Genomic DNA, 24,652 nt, shown 5'->3' with positions numbered 1-24,652 from the left:
TTGGAAGGAATTAGTTCAGAAAACTGAAATTGCTTTTCAATTAACAAAAGGTGGGAGTGAAGGGTTAAATTACAGGCATAAGGTGCCTATTACCTGTTCATTTTTGAAAAATTAATCCTGCATACAATTAAGGAAAACTGAGTTTTTCACAAAGAGAACAAAAACATACCTCAACCAAGAAGACTAGATTTTCTAAAAGAGTAGGATGTGTTTTCAAGTTACCATCTTTAACTTCTAAGAGATCACCTTTACATTTACTAAAGACATCTGAAAACAGAAAAATAGTTTATGGTTTTATTCAGCTTTTATTTCAATGTTATTTTTAGGAACACAATGCACAATCTAATAAAGAATAAGCAAATATAAAGACTTAACCCAGAAAGCTCCCCCACCCCAATGAAACAAACACCAAAGAATATCTGTTTTAAGCTCTTTATTTTATTTTATTTTATTTATTTATTGTTTTTGGCTGCATTGGGTCTTTGTTGCTGCCCTCAGGCTTTCTCTAGTTGTGGCGAGCGGGGACTACTCTTCGTTGCAGTGCGCAGGCTTCTCATTGCAGTGGCTTCTCTTGTAGTGGAGCACAGGCTCTAGGCGCGCGGGTTTCAGTAGTTGTGGCACGTGGGCTCAGTAGTTGTGGCTCGTGGGCCCTAGAGCGCAGGCTCAGCAGTTGTGGCTCATGGACTTAGCTGCTCCGCAGCATGTGGGATCTTCCTGGACCAGGGCTTGAACCTGTGTCCCCTGCATTGGGAGGCAGACTCCCAACCACTGTGCCACCAGGGAAGCCCTATTTTAAGCTCTTTAAAAAGCCACACAACTACTGCTCTATTGTCTTCAAAACATAAAAGGCAGACTTATAAATTATATATTCTAGGGTCTAAACACCAGCTACGGGGACTTCCCTGGTGGTCCAGTGGTTAAGACTCCACACTTCCAGTGCAGGTGGCCTGGGTTAATCCATGGTCAGGGAACTAGATCCCACATGCACGCCGCAATTAAGAGTTCACATGCCACAACTAAGGAAGTCCACGTGCTGCAACTAAGGAGCCTGTGAGCTGCAACTAAGGAGGCTGCCTGCCGCAACTAAGACCCAGCGCAACCAAATAAATAAATAAATAATTTTTAAAAAATAAATAAAATAAAATATGGGATAACTGTTTAAAAAATAAATAAACACCAGCTACGCCTTTCCAGAGATAGGCCATTGGCACAATAAAAATAAGACTTCAAGTGGATGGTTTAAAAGAACTTGTGCCATTATAGACTAAAAGACCAATGTGCATGGTAGAAATGCACCTTCATAACAAGTACCAGGTTTTATTCTCATAATCCTGATCATCTTTTAATTCTCAGTCTTCATTTGAGCAACAAAATAAAAAGACTTTTTAGGCTCCTAAAAAGAAAGACCCTTATAGATTTAAAATGCACAATAATCTATAATGGAAAAGAATCTGAAGCTGTACACCTGAAACTAACACAGTATTGTAAATCAACTATAGTTAAATAAAATAATAATAATTTTTTTAAGTATTTGAGAGAGTTAAAAGAAAATGCATATGTATATTCTTTACCAAATAATTTCATTGCTAGGAATTTAACCCCAAGGAAATACTCAAATAAGTACCCAAACAATTGTGTCCCAAGATATTTATGTCATCATTGTTATACATAATATATTATGTACTCAGAGCATATAAATAAATCTGGTACACTGATACAATACTGTGGAATATTATGCAGCCCTTAAAACAAATGGGGTGTGTATATAACTGACATGGTAAAATGTCCAAGATAACAAATAATTAAAGCCAGAAAAGCATGTATTATACGTTTTCATATATTTTTTTTAAAAATCACTACTATGTATTTCCATACACACACATATGACTGTTTAGGTGGTATGTAGAAATACAGACTGCAAAGTGCCAACAGCACGTACCTACTTACTTCTGCAGGAATGGGGCTGGGAAAGGGGAAAAGACCATACCCACTTGTGTACTGTTTTACAATAGGTGTCTACTACTTTTGTAATCAAAACTTTTTAAAGTTAGAAACAAAGTCTTTAAAAATACCAAAAATGTGTGTATTATTATTTTTCAAAACCTCTTGCAAGTTTCTATGAAAAAATGAGCTATTGTCAGACAATCAGATACAATATGGGAATCCACAGTAAGACCACTTACCTTTTAACTGTTCTAGTAAAGACTTAAGACTATTCTCTACTCGCTCCTGGATCTCCATTGTATCCTCTAAAATTGAAACACAATGAAAAACTTTCAATTCAATTTTTAGTAAGATAAAGAAGCAAGACCAATACCTGGAAGCATAGGCAAGGACATTTTGTTTTCTCTTAAGACCCACAGGCCTCTAAATTCCATTATTGAGAGAAAGATGAAGGACAGGAAAAGGAGAAAAGGAAAGAGAAAGGGAAAGAAAAAAGGCAAAGAAAGGTATTAATTACTGTTCTGCCAAAAGCACTACCTAAGATTCTCTAGGAGGACCAGAAATCTATGTGTTTCAAATACTCTAAATGACAGGATCCACAAGCCTTATGACTTGTGAAAAACAAAACACAAACAAAAAAACATGACCTATATGGTATTTGTGACTCTCGCTGGGTTGACAGCTTAGAAAAAAATCTTTTCTCTATAAAGTTTAGGCCTTCTTCTTTCTTTTTTTAAATATTTATTTATTTATTTTGGCCGCACCAGGTCTTTGTTGTGGCATGCGGGATCTTTAGTTGCAGCATGCAGACTTCTTAGTTGTGGCATGCAAACTCTTAGTTGCGGCATGCATGCAGGATCTAGTTCCCCAACCAGGGATCAAACCCCGGCCCCCTGCATTGGGAGCACAGAGCCTTACCCACTGGACCACCAGGGAAGTCCCTAGGCCTTCATTTTTAGGTAAAGAATTTAATCTGATACAAATGAAGTTATTTATAAAACAGAAACAGACTCACAGACATAGAAAACAAATTTATGGTTATCAAAGGGGAATGAGGGAGGGATAAATTAGGAGTTTGGGATTAGCAGATACAAACTACTAGACATAAAACAGATAAACAACAAGGTCCTACTGCATAGCACAGGGAACTATATTCAGTATCCTATCATAAACCAGAATGGAAAAGAATATGAAAATACATGTATATATATACAGGTATAACTGAATCACTTTGCTGTACACCAGAAACTAACATAACATTGTAAATCAACTATACTTCAATTTAAAAAAAATTTTTAAATGAATGAATGAAAAGAATTCAACTTGAAATCCAACAATATTTCAACAAATCAAGGATTTCTTCAACTTTTGGCCCTAAAAAATGATTTTAAATATGGAACAGACTTAAAACAAAAGTGGGAAAATGAGGGAAAGGGAGTGAGCAGCATTTAGAGGTGCGGGGGTGGGGTGTGGGGGGCGCAGCAGGGCGGATTAAAAAAAAATATGGAATGGACTTAAGCTTCTAAACATTATTTTGTAAACTGTTTAATGGACTTTCTTGTATAGCAAACCAGAGATTCCAGAACAGCTTCCACCTCCCATCTCCTCCAAATTTTTCCAAATATGTGAGGTTATAGATATTTTGTTGCATTTACTAAGTTTTCAGTGACAAAGACGCTGTAAACATACTCATGCAAGTATACACTTACCTAAACCATTGATGTCCAGCTCATAAATATCACTAACAAGATAAAAAGAGCTGGTCTGACACTGAGAACAGCCAGAATTAAAGAATCCAGCCATTCTGGTAGGTACAGGACCAAGGAAAGGATACTGGAAAGGAAAAAAAGTTCTTTAAATGTTCTTTAAATCCACTGAAATTTAAATTCATAAAATACAAAATGAGAAAACAAGGAACTGGATAAAAATCTATCTCCATGATTAAGTTACAAAGCACTGATCAGCAAGCTAATAATAACCAAATCATTATGGTGAAAACAGAAACGCTGTATTAATTTGTTGACAGGTATTAAAAAGTTTACCATCACAAAAAAGCTATTTTGCTTTTCCTCACTATCCAATTTGGATACTGAGGAAGCATCTGCAATTCCCCAAGTTTAAAAAGTTTGTCTTTTTCCTGTAGATGCCATAAAGTGGGACAAAATACTGTTCTTTACTACTCACCCATCCCCAATTCCTATTTTCAAAAAGACAGTCACATATTATTGCAGCTTTGATTGTAAATACGCACTGATGATACCTGAATGTCCTTCTCAATAAATCGCTTTCCCGTCTCCAGGGCCACCTCCAGCTGTTGAAGGAGCAAACGGAAAATATCAATCCGGGAGGATACTCCATTCTCAGTGGTCTTCTCTGAGTTCTCTGGCCCAACAGAATGGTTAAGACTTGGAAGTCCACTGATCAGCCTCAAGGTTAAGGAACGGATTCTTAACCACATTGTCTCCTCCTCCAAGGAAAGTTTCTTATGTTCTTCAGAAACATCCCTTAAAAAGAAACATCCACAAACCATCCATTTTATTCATGTTAACTTTAAAGCTTTCAAAGTTCACTTTCATCAGTCAAGACGCCTTTGAATGGTCTCAGCTGTCATTTAATAGCTGAATGATCTTGGACAAACCAAAACAGTCCAAGTCCCCATTTCGGTATCCATAAAATGGGAAAGATAACCTACCTAACAGGTCGTTTTCCCCTTACATGAGATTCATTTTTCTGATGATAAAATACATAATATAAAAAATTCAAATGACAGAAAAGTAAAAAAAGTAAAAGGAAAATGGGACCTGATAACCAAGAACCCACAATATATATATATTTTTTAACCACCAAAATGGTTTTATTTTTGACTGCCAACATGCACAACAATGCATTACTTTGGTTTCCTTAAACATTACTTAAGTACGCATTAGAAATATATGTTTACATTTAAGAAATGTAACACATTAAAAAACTCCTCCATAAACAAATTCTTTCTCAATATATTTTCCTGCTTTGTTTCACACATAAATAACATAATCTACAAAGTAATAAATAAAACTATTAACTCTTATGACCTAAAAGTATATACAAATTTTGGAACCTGACAAGAATGTCCTTTATCTGATTTTATATAAATAACAACATGCAGTATTTGCAATGTTTTTTAATTAAATGAATGACTTACAATCAAAACTTTTATTTTCTCCCAACCAGTTCTCCCTATAATAGACCTTCAGTGTACTTGGTAAAGATGTCATGTATTTAAAAAGTCAAAGTGGTCAAAAGACTAGATTTTTAAAATAGAACAGAAGCTTGCCATTAAATATTATTAAGCCTTATTAAAATCACTTCTGTTTGTCTGAAGAAAAATGCTCCCAAAGAGTATATGCTTGTAGTATCTTTTTTTTCCTTTTTTTTAAAATTTTTGGCTGCGCCCCGCAGCATGTGCACCCCTCACCAGGGATCAAACCCGCACCCCCTGCATTGGAAGGTGGAGTCTTAACCATTGGACCTGATTTCCAGGTAAGTCCCTATACTATCATTTAAATGGAAGCTAACAAAGTCTTAAAAAAATCAGATTAAATTTGTATTAGTCTTGGGAAAAATATTCCACTGAGATTCTGTTATAGGAACAGAATCCATGCTATCCTAAGTTTTCTAAAATTTATTTTGAACCATCACTTCAATTAGTTAAAACTTTCAGGGTAAAAATGACACATAAAAACGATCTTAGAAAGGCATATTTAGAATTCCTGATACAGAACACTTGATTATTTAGTTTTTGTTTAATGACTGGAAATCTTTATTCCTTCAGAAAATAATAACATTATTTGTTGAGTGATACCATCTATTTAGTGATTTACTAGATAACCACTCAAGGTATATTAAGTAAGCACTCAAATTATTTTTATGTAACAAAAGTAAAAAACACTTTTCATGTTGGAATTGTTTCGTTATGCATTATTATTTTTAAGGCCGTGATTTACAGAGTATAAAAATTAGAAAGAAAAACATTCTCAATTAATATTCTCACTAAATTTAGATGATTCAAATGATAAATAATAGTAAGCTAAGCACTGTCACTAGATTTTAAATTAGATTTTAAAACCTAAGTTTCTAAGTTTCATTTTCAATCAATACAAATATGATCTGCTTCACACTATTAACTGCCAGTCAAACTTTATGTTTAAAAAAACTAAATATTCTTTGTTAAAGAGCAGTTTACAACAAATGTTTTTCCATGCTCTTATAAAAAAAGATTCTGATATGCATAATGAATCTAAGTCAAAATCCACAAATGGTAGCCAAAATTGTCAACTTTCAGCCTAACACAACATAAATCCAGTTATTCTGCATAAACAATTCAAAACTAAAGTTTATAACGGAGGGCTTCCCTAGTGGCGCAGTGGTTGAGAGTCCGCCTGCCGATGCAGGGGACACGGGTTCGTGCCCCGGTCCGGGAAGATCCCACATGCCGCGGAGCGGCTGGGCCCGTAAGCCATGGCCGCTGAGCCTGCTCGTCCGGAGCTTGTGCTCCGCAACGGGAGAGGCCACAACAGTGAGAGGCCCGCGTACCGCAAAAAAAAAAAAAAAGTTTATAAGGGAAATGTCAACAAGTCATAACTACAATATTACTACTGATGGAGAACCCACAATATTAACATGCTTGGTATAGATCCTTTCAGACTTTTGCAATACGATGTACGAAAATGAACTACAAATATTTATGTAATATACTTTAAACAGATAAAATGGGTTCACAGTGTTTATACTATTTTGCAAACTGCATCTTTTTATGACAGTGTGTACAGAAAACAGTTAACACAGGGCTTGCCTTGTGGTGCAGTGGTTAAGAATCTGCCTGCCAATGCAGGGGACATGGGTTTGAGCCCTGTTCTGGGAAGATCCCACATGCCACGGAGCAACTAAGCCTGTGCACCACAACTACTGAACCTGTGCTCTAGAGTCCATGAGCCACAACTACTGAGCCTACGTGCCGCAACTACTAAAGCCTGCGTGCCTAAAGCCCGTGCTCCACAACAAGAGAAGCCATGACAGTGAGAAGCCTACTCACTGCAACCAAGAGTAGCCCCCACTCACCACAACTAGAGAAAGCCCACACACAGCAACGAAGACCCAACACAGTCAAAAATAAAACAAATAAATAAATAAATAAATAATCCCCCCACCAAATATTCTTTAAAAAAAAAAAGTTAACATAGCAACCGTGAGGCTATTATCTTCAGAAGGGCCTACTTGCAAGGTTGGCCCTTGTCTGATGTCTGGGAACCTAGCAGGCCAACCATTCCCTAAATGACAAGAGTGGCTCACCTGCCTAGATTGTTCATACAAATTATGTGGTTAAGGGTGAACAGTGCTTTCCTTCTGGGAGTCTGAAATATTGGTACATGCTAGATAGACTGAGGGTGCCTACATCACCAGCTGATGAAAACCTTGGGCACCAAATCTTTAATGGGCTTCTCTGGGCAGAAATATTGCACAGAAATACCGCATTTTTTGCTGCTGGAAAAAGGAGCACACGCTCAGTATATTCCTTCATAGGAGGGAGAGAACACTGCAAGTTTGTGCATGGAGTTTTCTGAACTCCACCTGTATGTCTTTCCCTTTGCTGATCCTGTCATGTATCCTTTTGTTATAAAACAACTTAGTTGTGAGTCCAACTACATGTAGAATCCCATGAGTCCTGGCAAATCACTGAATGTAGTCTTGGCAGCCCCCAAATTACAGCATATTCAGAACTACCTTCTATACATGTCTCTGCATACTTGTGCACTTATTCCTTAGTTTCCACTTTCCTAGAAGTGGTTCTCCTGAATTAAATGGTACACAGCCTTTTCAATCTTGATACATATAACTAAAATTCCCTATAGAAAGGTTATATAAAGTTTTACTGCCATATAAACTCACAACAACCACTTTCCCATAACCTAGCTGAGAACAAGGATTAATCTTTTTTTATGGGATAGGTTACATCTTCGTCTGATAGATTAAAATACAAATCTTTATTGCTGTAAAGTACATTTCTTTAATTTCCTATTAAACCCTTTGCCCCATTTGTTTTTCATTTATCTACTTCTTATTGATTTATTGAGTTCTCTGTATATGTGAAGGATATTAATATATATGAAGAAATTTACCAATTTACCAGCTACCTCTAGAACTTGTTAACAAATTTACTTCTATATAGAAGACTAATATTTACAGGTCAAATCCTTTGTTTCCAGATCTGATGTAATGCTGAGAAAGACTGTCCCAACCATTTAAAAATATTTTTTATATTTTCTTCTAAGTTTTAACATATAATCTTTAATCCATCTGGAATCTGTTTTCATGTATGCTGTGAAGGAGGAATTAACTTTTAGATTAACCAGTAATCTCAACATAGGGGTGAGGTTTTCTTTTCTTCCTTTGGCTTACCTATATTTTCTGATCCCTACAATAAAAATGTTATTATATATACATAATATATAATATAATATATAAAACTCTTAAATTCATCTTGATTCTTTAAAAATAAATTGCTTGGGGTTAAATTCAAGTTACCTGTCTTTTGGATCCCAGCTAAAGAAAACATTTAAGTCTCTGTTGTCTCGCAAGGCTTCCCATGGAATGTCATCTTCTTCTGGCCGAAGATTCATTGACTTTATACTTTCTGCTAAGCTGGTTGATCTGTGATAATGAAAATTTATTTAAGTATTATTCAATAATAAAATAGTCATGAAAACATGTTAGCCAGGACTTTGTTTTACTAGAAAGAGAGAAAAGGAAAGAGTGAAGGAAGAAAGGAAGGCTTTATTTAATATTAGGAAGTAAAAGCTCATATAACGTGAAATAGAACCAAGCACTGGTTCTGGCCTGCTACACAGCAAAAGAAAGGCATCTGGAGGCCCAACCAAAATAAAGTTCATCAGCATTAATTCCTGAAATCCCATGTTTGCAGGGTATGGGGAAGCTTGTAAACATAATATGGGCCAGGGATGATGACCATGGCCTAGCTGGTTTCTGTATGGAACCTGGGATGGTGCTGGCAGTACCCTAGCATTCCCCATGACAGGCACCTTCCCCTTTCTTCCCTGTCCCCTCCTACATTTTTTTTTCCCCATTTTTCTTTAGCTTAAGCCCGCTAATGACACCCATGAGGCCCATTAATGGCTCTCAGCATCTGATCTAATCTCTTAGTTCCTTATTAGCTCTTGTGCAATACTTACACATTTGCTTCAAGTAGAAGGTCTAACAACATCCGTTCAGTACGGACTTGTGCAAAATGAAGAGAATTATTCAGCCTGTTCCTAAAAGCGATAAACTCTGGGATCTTCTCAAATGCACCATATTTGTAAGCTTGAATAATATATTCTGAGGTCTGGGAAGGAAAGACATCACCTTGGTATAAACATTTCACATGTCAGGTAACGAAGACATACCTTGCCAGACAAAACAAAACAACACTCAAACTAAAATTAAGATGTTGAATCTAATCTTTAAAGTTCTTGGTCACCAAACAGAATATCAGCTTTTAAAAATGATATTTTTCTTCTATCCTATACTGGAGTCAAATGTCTTCTTCACTAATATTACTACTAGTAATATTTAGCTGCTGCTACCACCATGTAGACTTTCTCCTAGCAGTTATGTTCATTTCAACAGGACTGAAGGTTTTGTTATACCACATCAGTCAAGGTTTTGGTTAGTGCCATTGTGGAAGGGATATTACTCCATGTTTTTCTGCATCTAAGATAAACTTTGTTTTATACAAAGTTCCCAAAATACCAGAATAATATAACCATCCCACCACCACCACAAATAAAAATTACTGTCCTTCAGAAAAAAGACAGGCTGCTCCTTGGTTTTGTTTACTTCTGAATAATATATCACAAACATAGGAATATGTGTATTGCATCAAGATAGAAGACACCAAACAAAAGACCTATAAAAATTCATGTCATCATCCATTCTGAGGACAGAAAATGCAAAAACCAGGTTACCTGTCCATCCAAACTACTATGCTAGAAAATCCCATAACATACACCACATGTGCTTTAATTAGATTAATACATATATACAGATGAAACATGAACAGAGGCAAGATAACGAATCCTAAACAGAAATTCTGGCACAACAGAAGAAAATCTCAGGGAAGAACATTTCATGGGTGTGGGCCTACGCCATCAGGATCGGAAGTCAGAAGGGCACCCTTTTGGGCTAAGTAAAGTACTAAACTCAAAGTTGATGTCTGCCCCCAAAGATCCTTTCTAGAAAAGACAGTCTTTTTGCACAGCCTCAGTCAGCTCTGCCCCCATCTCCATTATGACCGAATAATTTGCCCAATAGGAAAATAGGCCAATAGTCAACAACATACCCTCTGATACACAGCCTCGCAGGGTTCATTTCAGGCCGCGGGATTGCGCCACGGGCGCTAATTCAACTGCATTCGATGCGGCTTTTAAACCCCCATGGGACACCTCGGCGAGCTGTTTGCCTGCAGTATCTGGAGAAATTAAAGACGGACGGACACAAGAAAATTAAAAAGATTACTTGTGATCCTGCAGGTTTAAAGAAGGACTATCTGAAAAAGCTCAAGTGTACCTTCTAGCTTGATTAAAGGACAGTGATACGCTCAGTCAAGAAGAGGCCAGGATACCCTAAACACATATGCCTATCCAATGGCCTCTTGGTTTGGAAAACATAGCAAGGTTTACCAACAGCCCTTGCAACAGGACCTTACAGTTTGAAAAAAACGGCTGGTTAGTAACATATGATCCAGCAACTAATCAGGATAAAAATTTGACTTTGGTGATTCCAATCAAATTTATTAATTACAGTTCCAAAATATACTATGGTTAAAGGAAAGAACTCAGCCTTACCAAGTGCAGAGGAAGTTTTAACTTCTGAGTGGTCCATGGAATACCACTTTAGAAAAAAGGCAATAGAAAAATAAGGGGCCACAAAAAAGGAATGCAGTCCTTTAACAAACTAAGAAGGCAACTATAGTTCTCTGGCTTCTTTTTTTAAGATAGTCCTCCTTTAATACTGCAGTAAAGTATCACTGCAGAGCTAGAAAAGGGCCTGGGCAGCTACCAATAGGACAGACTGAGGAAGCACCATGATTTGAAGAAACAACGACCTATTGGAACTGCAGGCAAAACTGGAAGCCATGGGTACTTTAAAGACTTCTGAATATCAGAGAATGTTGTCTGTACCCATTTCTACTCATTTATGCACCAATGAGGCTACTGAGATCCCATATGGATTCCTGAAATGAACCCTGGTCACTGTAAAAATTAGCGAAATACATGGACATCAAACCCTTGAATAATGATCTTCATGAATACCTAAAATGCAGACTTGTAAAGGCAATTTTTTTTAAAGTACGAACATGGAAGTTACTTTTGGAGATATGTAAATCTAAACTCTAGTTTTATATTATAAAACTCTATTCCAAATAAGATGACAGCAGACAACGACCTTTCCAAAAAGAAAACCCCTACATCAACCTTCCAAATACAACTTTCAATCCCATAGCACAAAGCCTTACAAAGCAGATTTCCATTTAAGGAGTAGATGTTCTTTCAAAGAGCTAGTTGGTAATTGAAATACATCAGTCACTCAAGGAAAAACCATCTGGGGGTGCCAAAAACTACCAAGAATAAAAGATGTAGAGCATAGAGCTTTAGCTTTCCAGAGATGTATTTCTAATACTATCAGAAGGTTTAACACATACAGTGTAACACTACAATCGTGATCTTTCTTAGCTTCAAACTCCTGTAGGAAACAGTCCACACCACAGTCTCCATTTTCCTATTCTGGGACTTGGGCTGGGCATTACGGTTTAAAGTATGTTTTCCTTGCTGTACTGTGTTTTGCTTTTACCTCCAGAACCTAGCCCCCTCCATGCTCTCTCCCCAGTTATCTACTTTAATGTGATTAAATAGCTGTTTTCTTAGTTAGTAGTAATAAAAATAAATTTCAAGCAGAGAGTCCTAGTCCCAGATTAATAAAATGCTTTACTTTTATCAGCTTCAGCATCACATACATTCAGATGAATTAGTCACTCCTGTCACACACAACCATCAGCCAAAAATCAAACAAAGATACAAAAAGCCACTGAGGACAACATGCCCTCTCATATCACTCCTGGGGATCTCCTTTCCCTATTACAATACTTTCGGGGGGGGGGGGGCGGTGGGGGTGTGTGTGTGTGTGTGTGTGTGTGTGTTGTTTTCAAAACACTTCTTCAGACACAGTATTTGTGGGAAGAAAAATTAAAGCTTGATTTTTATTAGTATAAAATAATGTGCCTTTATTGACCAACTCACGAACAATATAGTTCTTCTAGAATGCTGGATGACTGAAAACTGGAGTAAAACCAAACACCAGGCTTGGATTAATCCCTTATTTACCCCCCACATCCACATCAAGCTATTTGAGAAACAAAAGTTTGAAAAGGATTCTTCACTATATCAAATGTTTACTTAACCTCTTCCTTAGAAACACAGTAATCAGAGCCAGAATAATGAGATTTGAAATACACTTTTCTTTTGATTTTTTCCTCAGTTAGTGAAACTTCTTGAAACCAGAGAAGGGCAAGCATGGATACTTTTTTTTTTTTTAAATTTTTATTGGAGTATAGTTGCTTTACAATGTTGTGTTAGTTTCTACTGTACAGCTAAGTGAATCAGCTATATGTACACATATATCCCCTCTTTTTTGGATTTCCTTCCCATTTAGGTCACCACGGAGCACTGAGTAGAGTTTCCTGTGCTATACAGTAGGTTGTCATTAGTTATCTATTTTATACATAGTATCAATAGTGTAGATATGTCAATCCCAATCTCCCAATTCATCCCACGCTCCCCCATTCCCCCTTGGTATCCATGTCTATGTCTCTATATCTGCTTTGGAAACAAGATCGTCTATACCAATTTTTTCAGATTCAACATACATGCATTAATATACGATATTTGTTTTTCTCAAGCACAGATACTTGAATATACAGTGAAAACTCACAGATTTATAACTCAACTGCCCACTTATGCTAAGAGATTTTAGAACCAAGGTCCTAGAGATGCCCTTCTGACAGTGAAGCCAGGCTAGCAGCTTCTGAGCAATATGTTTAAACGCTGATGCCCACTTCTGTCTCTCCCTGATCAGAAGCTAGGGCACAAAATGAGGTTTGAACAGAGATACAATCACTGTTGGGAAGTGGAGCCATGGGTGGAAAGGGATAGAGCTCAAAAGCCAACTGATGATGCAAAGATCACAACCCCGTACTACACCAGCCCTCTAGGCCATGACCTGAAGTGTGTCAGAATATAATTATTGCAAGATGAGAACAATAAACCTATATTCTATTGGTCAGAAATGCTTTTGCCCTGTCCCAGCTTTCTATTTAACACAAGCTTAAAGAATTAGATGGAAGATAAATTAGGTATAGCAGGCATATTTACAAATGGGTTTTTTAAAAAATCCTCATGAGTGCTTTGCCAAGAAGAACCTCAGAAACCAGCTTCCTTGCCAAGTTTCTTAGTTGCTGTCAGACCATGAAAAATGGAACACTATGGGCAGATACCTGGCATGGTGAAATTCCAGGTGATGAGTCTTAGAAGCACATGAGAAGCAAGCAGGTAGTGTGACCACTGTAGAGAGGCACCTTATCTCCACATATGTTCCTGGATGGTTTTACATACCTCGACTGAGTAGAGACCATATACTTTTTCCACAATAACTTCTGCTTAACTGACAAGTGGAGATCACATCTGCTTGCAGTGAAAAATATGGTGCAAATCCCATCCTTTCATTATGGCACATAAAAGCTCTATCTTATTTATTGTTACTTTAAAAAACATACTACTGACCTAAGTTTCTTAAAGTGTCCTGAATTGGTCAATTTTATAATTGTAAGAAAAGATAAGTATACTCTGTTGATAAAGAACATGGTGGTTATCAACTTCAGAAATCAATAAAAGTAAGCGAGAACAACTGCTATCGCAAAATCATATATGGCATCCCAGGCTATACACTCTTATGGGCTATTTCTTATACCCTTAGAAAGTCTCTTAGAGATTAAAACACAGACCTAAGAGGCACTTCATATTCTGCTAATACCTAGTTTTAAATGCACCTTCTTATGGATTCTATTAAACATACCCTTACGAACAAACACAAAAACTCCTTACCTCTACCTAACAGCCTTGGCCAGTAAGCTATAGACTAAGGGCACATGTGAGTACAGCGTGGTGCACCTTAATATGTGTACTTGTGACCCGAGGGAAGATGCTCTCTGAATCATGTTCTTTCAGCAGGCCAAGACCATATTAAAAAATAAAATTTTTTTTCACTTACATCTTTCTGGTTGGAGTGGAAAAACCTGAGCGCGAAGTTACAGGACTGGGATGCAGCAGCATACTGACCTAGGGATTCGGCGTATCGGGTCAAAAGGTAACTAGGTCGGAAGGAAAGAAAAAAAAGGTTATACCTACCCACCTCTAGTATCAAATACTACACATCAAATTACTATGGTAGAAAAACAGCTAAGCATACGAAAAGTTAAAACATGCGGCCATAGAAATGATCTAATTCACAGAATCAAATTTTAAAAAACAGCAAAGTTAATTCAGTTTTGTGGGAGACCTAAAGCTCTATGCCATGCTTTCTTACACTCAGATGATTAATGGAACACAAGTCGTTAGAGAACAGAATACTGTCTTCCTAAAACAGCTCTACAGGACACAGAGAAAATACCCTTGATTCATCACAAAGAATAGTCAAAATACAAATTCAAAGGATCTCTGGGGTCAACATACAAGTGTCAACCTCAACTGCAAGGCAGAAGTAAAGACTTGAAAACAATGTGTGCTAAGAAAAAGAGTTCAAAGTATATAACTGTTACCTGTATCTGGGAAAAACTTTTTTCTTTAACCATTTCTAAATTGTACAGATTTGAAATTACCACAAAATGCTGAGAAAGATAAAACTCTTTCTGCTTTGCAATGGGTCATAACAGGTGATTAATCTACAAAGCTTAATACCGGGAACAACTTTTCTGCTAAAATCAAAATGTTAAGAATTCCATATATGAGGACCCCACACTGCTGTAGCTGGCTGCTCATTATTCAGAGTATATACTACCAACCCAATGGTGTCATGCTGGATATGCTTAGCATCAAGGCTGGAATACAGATCCACCACCGGTTCAAATGCCCCCAGCATACAGTAGATTCGAACAAGCAGCAATTTGAATTGAGCATTGGAAGGGCTGTGAGTTAGTCCCTCTTCCAGCAAAGTCAGGGCCTGCCACACAGCGGTCTCATCACCTAGAACCAAAATATAACAGCATTATCCACAGACCTTGACAGCAAATGGGGGTTTCTCAAAACTAAAAAATAAAAACTAACTGACACCATCACCTCCCCTAAGTATTCTAAGGATGTGGTTGGGTGGCAGAGAACAAATTTTAGATACACACCTGTAACCAAAATAGGGAATTTCCCTGAAAAGACAGTCCCTCAATAGTTACCTCAGTTCTTAAACCTGCATCTGCAAAAATGATGCAAACTTTGAGCTGCCAGGTCTTAAAGAGAAGTCTGGAATCTCACAGGATCCTAGATTCTGAGAAGAGATGGACTTTGAAGGAGAAGTAGAATCCACCAACCTTCCCAGTACAGGATTTTCTCTACAAGACCCCAGACAGATGCTTTCTCTTGACATCATTTTTCTTCCACATGTAACTCTACTAACAGATGTCAACTAATATTTGAAAAAAGAACTGCTCATTAATAACCAAACTAAAATGATACACATTTTTGGCCTACTAAAATTCAAAACGTTACATGCATCAATATTCTTAAAGAAAAAGTAATTTCTCTTTTATGAAATTATCTGAAGAAAATAATATGAAATGCAGATAAAGCTTTATATACAAAAACATTCACTGTACTAATAATGGGGGGATGATTAAGTAAACTGTAGTTACACCCACACAGGGAAACACCATACAGCCATTTAACGTTAACAAGGAGTTTTTAACAGCAAGGGAAAATAATTATGCAATAATGATCAGTAAAACGTACAGAATTCAAACTAGTATGAAGAGTTCATCTCAAGTATTTAAAACATTCACAGAGAAAGAGAGAAGGAAATATGCAAAAATGTTAGTCTTTTGGAAGTTGGAAAAGCGAGATTAAAATAAACCATTTGCCAAATTTTTACGAGCTACTTTTACAGTTAGAAAAAACAGCTAAAATAAAAAGCTCCCCCTCAAAAAAACAAAAAAGCTCCATGCACTGAGCTTTTAAAATTATATTCTATATGCTTTTTTCCAAAAGAAACAAGACATAACCAAAAATTGGGGATTTAGATAAATATCATCCATAATCCTACCTAAACTACGTAAACCACCCATGATCTACTCAAACTACCATTGTGATTAATGTACTGCTTTTGAACTATCAATTATGTATACATAACGTTACTATGTATCAATTATAGCTCAATAAAACGAGAGGAGAAAAAATGACATCCTTCACTCCCTATTTTATTTTTGCAGCACAATTTTACACAGTAGTAATCATGGCATACACCCGATTTTGTGTTTTCCCATGTTGCTCCCTGGTCTTCACAATCATAATTTTATTTAATTCAACACTCAGTGACCTAAACTCTGCAGTAACACTATATATAACACCCAAAGATAAGAGTCATAGGTGGTTCCAGGCCTCAAGAGGTTCAGAATTGAGTAGAAGAGATAGTTGGACAATTATAGATAATAGATAATTTTTTAAGTCCTACTTATTCAAGGATAACCAATATCAGAATTTTTTTAAAAAACGTCTTGAAGATCTCTTTTAAATAGAAACAAAATTTCAAAGTAAATAGTAAAAAAAAAAAAAAAAGGTTTAATTTACACTTCTGAACTATTAAACCCAACATTATGATGACATTTATCATCTTATTTTATTTTGCAAAATTTAGAATATAACTACAACTCTATGCCAAATCAAAGAGCATCAAGGGTTGATGAGGATTTGGGGGACAGAATTTTTTAAATCAAATTTTATAATATAACAAAATGATATAATAAAAAGATATAAGATAAATAAATTCTGGGGATATAATGTACAGTATGGTGACTACAGTTAACCACACTGTACTGTGTATTTCAAAGTTGCTAAGAGAGTAGATGTTAATAGTTCTCATCACAAGGGAAAAAAAAGTAGCTATGTGAGGTAATGGACTTTAACTAAACTTATTGTGGTAATCATTTTGCGATATATCACTATATTGTATACCTTAAACTAATACAATGTATCACTATATTGTATACCTTAAACTAATACAATGTAATGTATCAATTATAGCTCAATAAAACTAGAGGAGAAAAAATGGCATCCTTCACTCCCCATTTTATTTTTGTAGCACAATCATAAAGAAATGCTTTTTTGCAAAAAATATTTGAGAGCATCATCAATTTAACCTTAAAATGCTCTTCTTAATCCTGTCACATTCAAATCAGTCTCTTTCAACATCCTCACCAATTTTCTATACATTTCTAATTTTTGTCATATCCACCTTGAACAATGACTATTGTTCCAGCCTACAACTGGAACATTCAACATCACTTTCACTGACTTCAAGAAACCTTGCATCTATATATATATAATATCTAGAACTTCCCATGTATTTGCACTGTATGATTTTGGACAACCCACCTAACTTCTTTCTCTCTGCCCTGTATTTCCCACATCTGTAAAACTGTAACGATCTTAACTGTACTGTTACAAGGTTTAAAATTAGCTAATTCATATAAAGCACTTTCAAGTGCCTGATGATCCACAACTGTTAACTGTTATTACTATTATATGGTCAGATATCTTGCTCCAAAACCAAGAGATTAGCAAAGCCACAGTCACTATGAGCAAGAATAGATGCCAGGAATAAGTGGGCAAGGGTACGAGTAGGGGCCAAATTACTAAGTAGTCAGTTCATTAATGGTTTTACATTAAGATGACTTTTACAGCCCTATGCAACCTCCTGAATGTGGGGTTCCAGATACCAAGTACTCTGATGAAAAGGATTTCATCCCCATCCCCGGTACAATACAGTATAACAAGTACTATCATATGGATATACACAACGTCCTACAAAAGTTCAGAAGGGGCATAAAATCTGCAATGAGGAAGGGGGTGAAATCAAGACAGGCTTGTCAGAGGCACTGTTTGAGTAAAAGTGAGATGAAGGAGGTAAGAAAGTTATTTCAAAGAGAGGTAACATGATGTTCAGTGATAGTAGCAAAAAAAAAAAAAAAAAAGTAGATTTAGGGCCTTAAGTACTAAGAATCTGGAGATGTAGACAGACACTAGATTATAGAGAGCATTGTAAACCATCCTAATAAGGCTGACCTTTATCCTCAGGAAAATAGGGCATATCTGAAGGATTTTAAGCATGAGAAGATAGTATCAAAATTAAGTGCTTGGTTAAATGACCCATGAGGGCAGGGTTGTGTCTGTCTTGCACAGCACTGTCTCCCAGCCCTGTTTCTTCTGCAGTTTATTCTCATGAATAATATGCGATAAGTAGCTAAAGTTATTTTTTCTCAAAAACTGCTAATAAGAGAAAATGTCAGAAAGTGAGACCTAAAGAAAAGGCAATCTCAGTACCATTTGCTGAATCATCCTTCTCTTGCTTAATGACTCATGAAGCTTCCTTTACCATGCAGTATATATTTGTCTTAAATGGGCTAATCTGAACTATATTCCAAAAAAAGTGTATTTTCCTATATAAACTGAAGTGAACAAAAATGGCTCTTTCATTCCATGGACCCATACATCTATATCTGAATCAGTTTCTCTGTATTTTAATTATTGTAACTTTGTAATAGGCTGTTTACTCACTATGCAGAAATATTTTAAAACAGAACAGATATCCACTGATTTAAGATTATCCTGATTACAGAGAGGAGGATACTTGGAGACTTTGGTTCTTCTAGAAGCACCCTGGAGAAGGGCAAGGAAGAAAAACCTAAAAGCATAAATCAAATTCTTGGATTATATACTTAGTCTAAGGATTTATAGTCAATAAAAACAAAGAGTAAAGTTAAACTGAAATCACTGCTCTTTACCTGTTTCTCTCCATATATCAATAAGCACATGGACAGCAAGGAGACAGTAATAGTCTGAAAATTGCAATTCGGTTTTCAAACAGGATTTCCCTATAGGGAAAAAAAAAATCATATCTGTATTTTAAGATTTGTTCAATTATTACTGCCCCAAAGGAGTTTTTTTAAAGCAAGAAAGTGACAGGAGGAAGAAGAGAAAAAGAGGAAAAGAAACTAATAAGAATGGAGTAAATACCAGAAGAAAAATATAAGCCATGAATCAAAAGAGTCAAAAGAAGGTGAGACCACACTCAGCTGGAGCAGAAGGAAGGGTTCCAGAATAGAGGTGGTATTCCAAATGGTCCCAAAAGGAGAGCAGCAAGATTTGGAAGGAGGTTTTAGGTGAAGAAAAGAACAGAATCCAAGAGCCATGTACAACTAATGTAATATTATGCTCATTACTTCACCTAATTTTTTAGAATACAGTTAGAGAAATACTAATATCATCTAGTCAGATAATTTATATTTTATCACACATATCTAAGCAATCTGAAGATCATCTACTTCTAAACTAAATATTTATCTCACAATTTACAATTCTTTTGGGTCATTTACACAGTCTATATATTTAGAATATTAAGGCCTATAAGCAGAAAATATGACAATTATCATAAACTCTGCAATTCATCTGAGCCCCACTGTGATAAAGAGTTGGCTGGCCAGATCAGGAAGAATATGGATATCTGGGAGCCAATTATAATTTTTAAAACTCCAAGCTTAAGAAAGGCTTTGCATTTTATTACCTGGATAGTGTTCCCACTTGACAAAATATTTTCCTTGCCAAAAGCATTACAACAGCATGCTATGAGAGATAAAAAACTAACTTCTAAATCTTAGCAGATCAGGGAACTACTGCACATTTTGAAAGGCTGCTCACCAAATTCTAGTCCATGCTGGTACCTTAACATCAATTCTCTGACCACACTCAATTTCTGATTTTTATCCATCATGTGGTACAAGCCAAGTAACCTCGTCAGCTGCACCACACACAAATGTTGCTGCAGAGCTCTGATGTCAGCAGGCAGTGCCAGCTTATCCTCTGTTGGTGTTGACAAAGGAACAACTCCAAGTAACTGATTAATAAACTGCAAAGTTGAAAGAAAAAAAAAGAAGTACAGGTCTCAAAACAGAACTAGTCTTTAGTAGGCCACAATTAACAAATACTGAAATGGTCTAGAAAATGGTATCAAGAAAAAATACAAATTAAAACCCCTTTTTAAAAAAAAAAAAAAAAAAAAAAAACCCCTTTAGTATACCATTTTCTATCTAACAAAATTGCCAAAACAAAAACACTTCTAACAGCACACAGTGCTGGTAAAACTCCAGTGAAACTGGCACACCCATTCATTGCTGGCCAAAAGTATTATGTTAATACCATGTAGTATATGCACTAAAAGATTAAAAGAACTGTGAAAATGTTTCCTAAATTACAATAGATTGACATAATATGTAACGTAGCAATGAAAAAGTTTAATTAGGAAGACTGTAAAAAGAACAATTACCCCAAAACAAACCTATTATATTGATATACTACAAATAAATTCTTAAAGGAAACATTATACATTGAAAGGAATGGTTGTCCTGTCAATAGCCTTAAATAGTTTTTTTGATTAAAGCTTTAATTTTGAGATAATTATAGATTTGCATGCAATTGTAAGAAATAACACAGTTCCTGTGTACCCTTCACCCAGTTTTTCCTAATGGTAACTTTTTTTTTTTTCCTGTGGCTGTACCGCACGGCATGCGGGATCTTAGTTCCCTGACCAGGTATTGAACCCATGCCCCCTGCAGTGGAAGCGTGAAGCCCTAACCACTGGACTGCCAGGAAATTCCACCCCAATGGTAACATCTTAAAATAAAATGTTTTTAATTCTCTAAATTCGGTATAAATTTTTAAGAACACCAGTTCCACAACCAGTACAGTTGCAATATTGGCAGAAGTGAGAAGGGACCCCTGCATCACATACAGGGTGTCTGTTTAAACTTCCCACATGGTCGTATATTATACTCTTCAGCTGTTAGGATGTGAGAAAATGCTTGGGCAGCACGAGTCTGGAGTTCTAAAAGGTGTTTATGGACAGGAAGTGCAGCCAAGGGGTCACAGGCATCACCCTTGTGTCTTCCCTATATTTTGTGATCCAAAACTAATAAATTATTTTTAAAGCAAAAAAACCCAGTTCCATTTACACATGTATTAAACACAGGCTATTTTCACTCCCTTCCAAGATCCTATTAGGATGACAGTAAAGAACAAAAAAGGAATCAACCCCAAAGGATCAAGAACATGTGAAGAGATGACAGCAAATAATAAACATTAACAAGATTTCAAAAGATAAAAAGCAGAAGGGCAGGTGGTAAGTAATAACCAATGTACAGGGCCAAGAAAGCTGAAATCCAACAGTATGAATGGGGAGACCACCAATAAGCAGCAAGCCTCTTCCAGCCACAGAACCTTGGAAGACTCAGAAATTAAGGGCAAGAGGTACGTCTGAAAGCTAAAGTGCTGGTGGGACTGAAACAGAAGAATTTGCTAAATTCTAAGAAATTAGACCCCTCCCCAAGCTCACTAACTGACTTCCTAAACCCAGCAGAATCCACGGGTTTTCTTTACCCCCAGGAGATACTGAACCAGAGACACTGTAGACTCAACGGGAGAATGGAACAGATCTATCACCTCATGTTTCAGAATACACTAAGAGGAGTTTTAAACTTTTATGGTTCTGTCAGATTGATTGGGGTGAACTGAACAAAAAAATATTAACTCCAAGAAAGAAAGTTAAGAAAGGTAATCTCCACATATACAAAGTGGCTTAGCTGTGAATATTTAGTCATTAAAATATAAATACTGCATAATTACTAAACTATACTGGGGGAAAAGTAGGTAAGGGGAGAAGTGGGATGTTATGAACAAAATTATTGCCTTCCACAGTAAGATACCAATAGATGAAGACTGTAACTGTAAAAATAAACAAATAGCTAAATAAGCCTATAATTTAGAAATATGGAGTTAAATAACAGAAGAAGCAGTTAAGGGTTGAAAGTGATTTGCCTGTACGGAGCCAGAATCAGGGCTGAAGAAGGCAAAGAGCTGCAATTGTTTTTCAATATAAGCCTTGTAGCACTATTTGACTTTTTCAATTTTATACATGTAATCTTTGGAAACAAAAATTAAATTAAAATAAAAATCCTACTCAACATGCAGTTTCACATCTGTAATGACTTTACTTCAATTTTCTACAATTGTATGAATTTTAATTTTAATTATTATGATCAGATAATCACATTTGTAACAAAGAAACTGTGGCACTAGTGTTCATGTTTTTGATTAAGTACCTATATAATTTCTATTGCCAGCTCTTCCATTCTTGTAAGCCATTTTATATACTAGTTATGTTTATTATTAAGGCCTTCTTTATTGAATGCTAAAGAATCTTCCAAACAGGTTTTGTCATGAAACAATACGTTCATTTGCTATTCTAGTCTGTACAGTTTCACTGCTACACAAAAAGCTTCTTTAAAAACTGGAATTATTTTATTGTTAGCTTAAAACCCCAAGGCAAAGGAAACAAAATACAAAAACGCCTCTATGGGTGAGCCTCTTCAGGATCACTGGACTCAACGGCCTCCTCTTAGGGGCCAGTCCCATTTTAGAATGCGTCTCCTAATTCATTGGGACAACAGTTCTCAGTCTGAACCTTACTTGGACAGTTTGCAATCCTCTGACAAACATACTGCTGAGTGGCAGGATTTTTAGCTATTGAAGTCATCCTACATTTAAAAAGTTGTGGCAGCAAAATTACCCCTCTCAATTAAAAATTTACACAGGACTACAAAACTCACTGCAACAGCTTTAAACCCTTTGTCTCACTGAACAATGACCACCTCATCACTGCTAGTATTTCACTATTTCTAGAGGGTTCCTCCCAGTAGATTATTAGTATATGCAGTCACAGAGGTGATCTAAGATTTTCAAACATGCCAATAAAGTAGAGCTTCTGGTACTAAAATTTATGCTAGCAAACCTATATGAATCTCAGCTAAATGCGATATAAGCATTCCTCTAATGCTTTCCCATCATTTGATGCTTTAACTTACAAGACAGTAAGCACTATAAAACATGATCAATCATTCCTTACCTTAGCACTTAGCACATAATATGTGCGACAAACACTTAGTGAATGAATCTTTCCCACGTGGTTTTATTTTCTGCTTAAATCCCTCCAGTAACATGAAACTCACACACTGTGTTTTTTAGAGAATTGTGACTATAAAAAATATCTTTCTCTCACTGAGCCAAATTCTTAATTCCCTGCAACAACTTCTTGCTGGCCCTGTTCTCTTCCCTCTTTTACAGGACAGCTTTTCAAATTATGAGAAATAAAGTACTCTGTCATCACCATACCAAACCTATCTCTTCCACTCAACCATTTCTCTCTCATAGGCTTTCAAGTCTTTCTATAACCCAGAACCCTCTTTTCTGGATATGTTACAATTTATCTAGAAAACTTCTAAAGCTTAGCCTGTGCCCTATAAGCACAGCAACCCAAGAACAACTTTTTCTAAACCAAAGTGAACAATGGTAGTCATTTCAGAACCCAGTAGAGACCACTGGCTCCTTAACAGTTTGGGAATGCACTGCTCCATCTGCCCTAGATGTGTAACCTCAAGACTGCCAAAGTATCAAGTGCTGGTGAGCTAAGGATATGGTCACGAAACAAATACTGTAGTCATTGCCACTGTGTTCCCATTGAGTTTCACTCATTCCATATGGGGATGATAGAGTCTTTCTGGAAAAACAGGTTGTGGTAGCCCTGTGACAGCAAGACTTCCAACATTCACTAATTAGAGTTTTTTATGAGTAAAGCTGACCAAAGTCACAGACTCTCTTGATACATATCAGTATTTCTTTACATGATGTTGATATACATATAATTGATTTACATTGATTCTATCACATCAAAAACTCCCAATAGATGACAATTAACTACAATATGGTACCCAGGCTTAGATCCCAGAAAAGAAAAAGGACATTAATGGAAGAGCTACAGAAATATAAAGTCTAGAGGCCAGTTAACAGTAATGTACCAAAGTTAGTTTCTTAGTTTTGACAAATATACCACTGTAATTTAAGATGTTAATGTTGGGGAATGCTGGGCGAAGGGTAGAGTATAACCTTCTTTACTATCTTTACAACTTTCCTGTAAATGTAAAGTTATTCCAAAATTAAAGGGGTTTTTTTCTTTAATTTTATTGAAGTATAGTCGAGTTACAATATTGTATTAGTTGCAGGTATACAGAAAAGTGATCTGGCTATGTATTTTTTTCAGATTCTTTTCCATTATAGGTTATTACAAGATATTGAATATAGTTCCCTGTGCTATACAGTAAATTCTTTTTATATATTTTGCTATAGTAGCCTGTATCTGTTAATCCCATACTCCTAATTTATCCCTTCCCCTTTGGCAACCGTAAGTTTGTTTTCTACATCTGTGAGTCTGTTTCTATTTTGTAAATAAGTTCATTTGTATTATTTTTTAGATT

At 36.1% G+C, this 24,652-nt stretch overlaps 1 protein-coding gene across 1 annotated transcript in view; it reads right to left on the bottom strand.

Moving 5' to 3' along the window:
* Positions 1-24,652, bottom strand: part of NAA25 (N-alpha-acetyltransferase 25, NatB auxiliary subunit) — a 72,346-nt gene that overhangs the window by 15,082 nt on the left and 32,612 nt on the right. The window contains exons 12-21 of the mRNA XM_060028157.1: positions 19,989-20,196; positions 19,076-19,165; positions 15,092-15,272; positions 14,302-14,401; positions 9,171-9,322; positions 8,506-8,631; positions 4,205-4,448; positions 3,654-3,777; positions 2,184-2,249; positions 170-267 (exon numbers count right to left, since the gene is read on the bottom strand). Coding sequence (XP_059884140.1) covers positions 170-267; positions 2,184-2,249; positions 3,654-3,777; positions 4,205-4,448; positions 8,506-8,631; positions 9,171-9,322; positions 14,302-14,401; positions 15,092-15,272; positions 19,076-19,165; positions 19,989-20,196 — 1,389 coding nt within the window. The remainder of the gene's footprint in view (positions 1-169; positions 268-2,183; positions 2,250-3,653; positions 3,778-4,204; positions 4,449-8,505; positions 8,632-9,170; positions 9,323-14,301; positions 14,402-15,091; positions 15,273-19,075; positions 19,166-19,988; positions 20,197-24,652) is intronic.

Source organism: Delphinus delphis, chromosome 13 (assembly GCF_949987515.2).
Source record: "Delphinus delphis chromosome 13, mDelDel1.2, whole genome shotgun sequence".
Lineage (NCBI taxonomy): Eukaryota > Metazoa > Chordata > Mammalia > Artiodactyla > Delphinidae > Delphinus > Delphinus delphis.
Note: the sequence above shows the minus strand (reverse complement) of the source record. Positions and strands in the feature narration are given on the sequence as shown.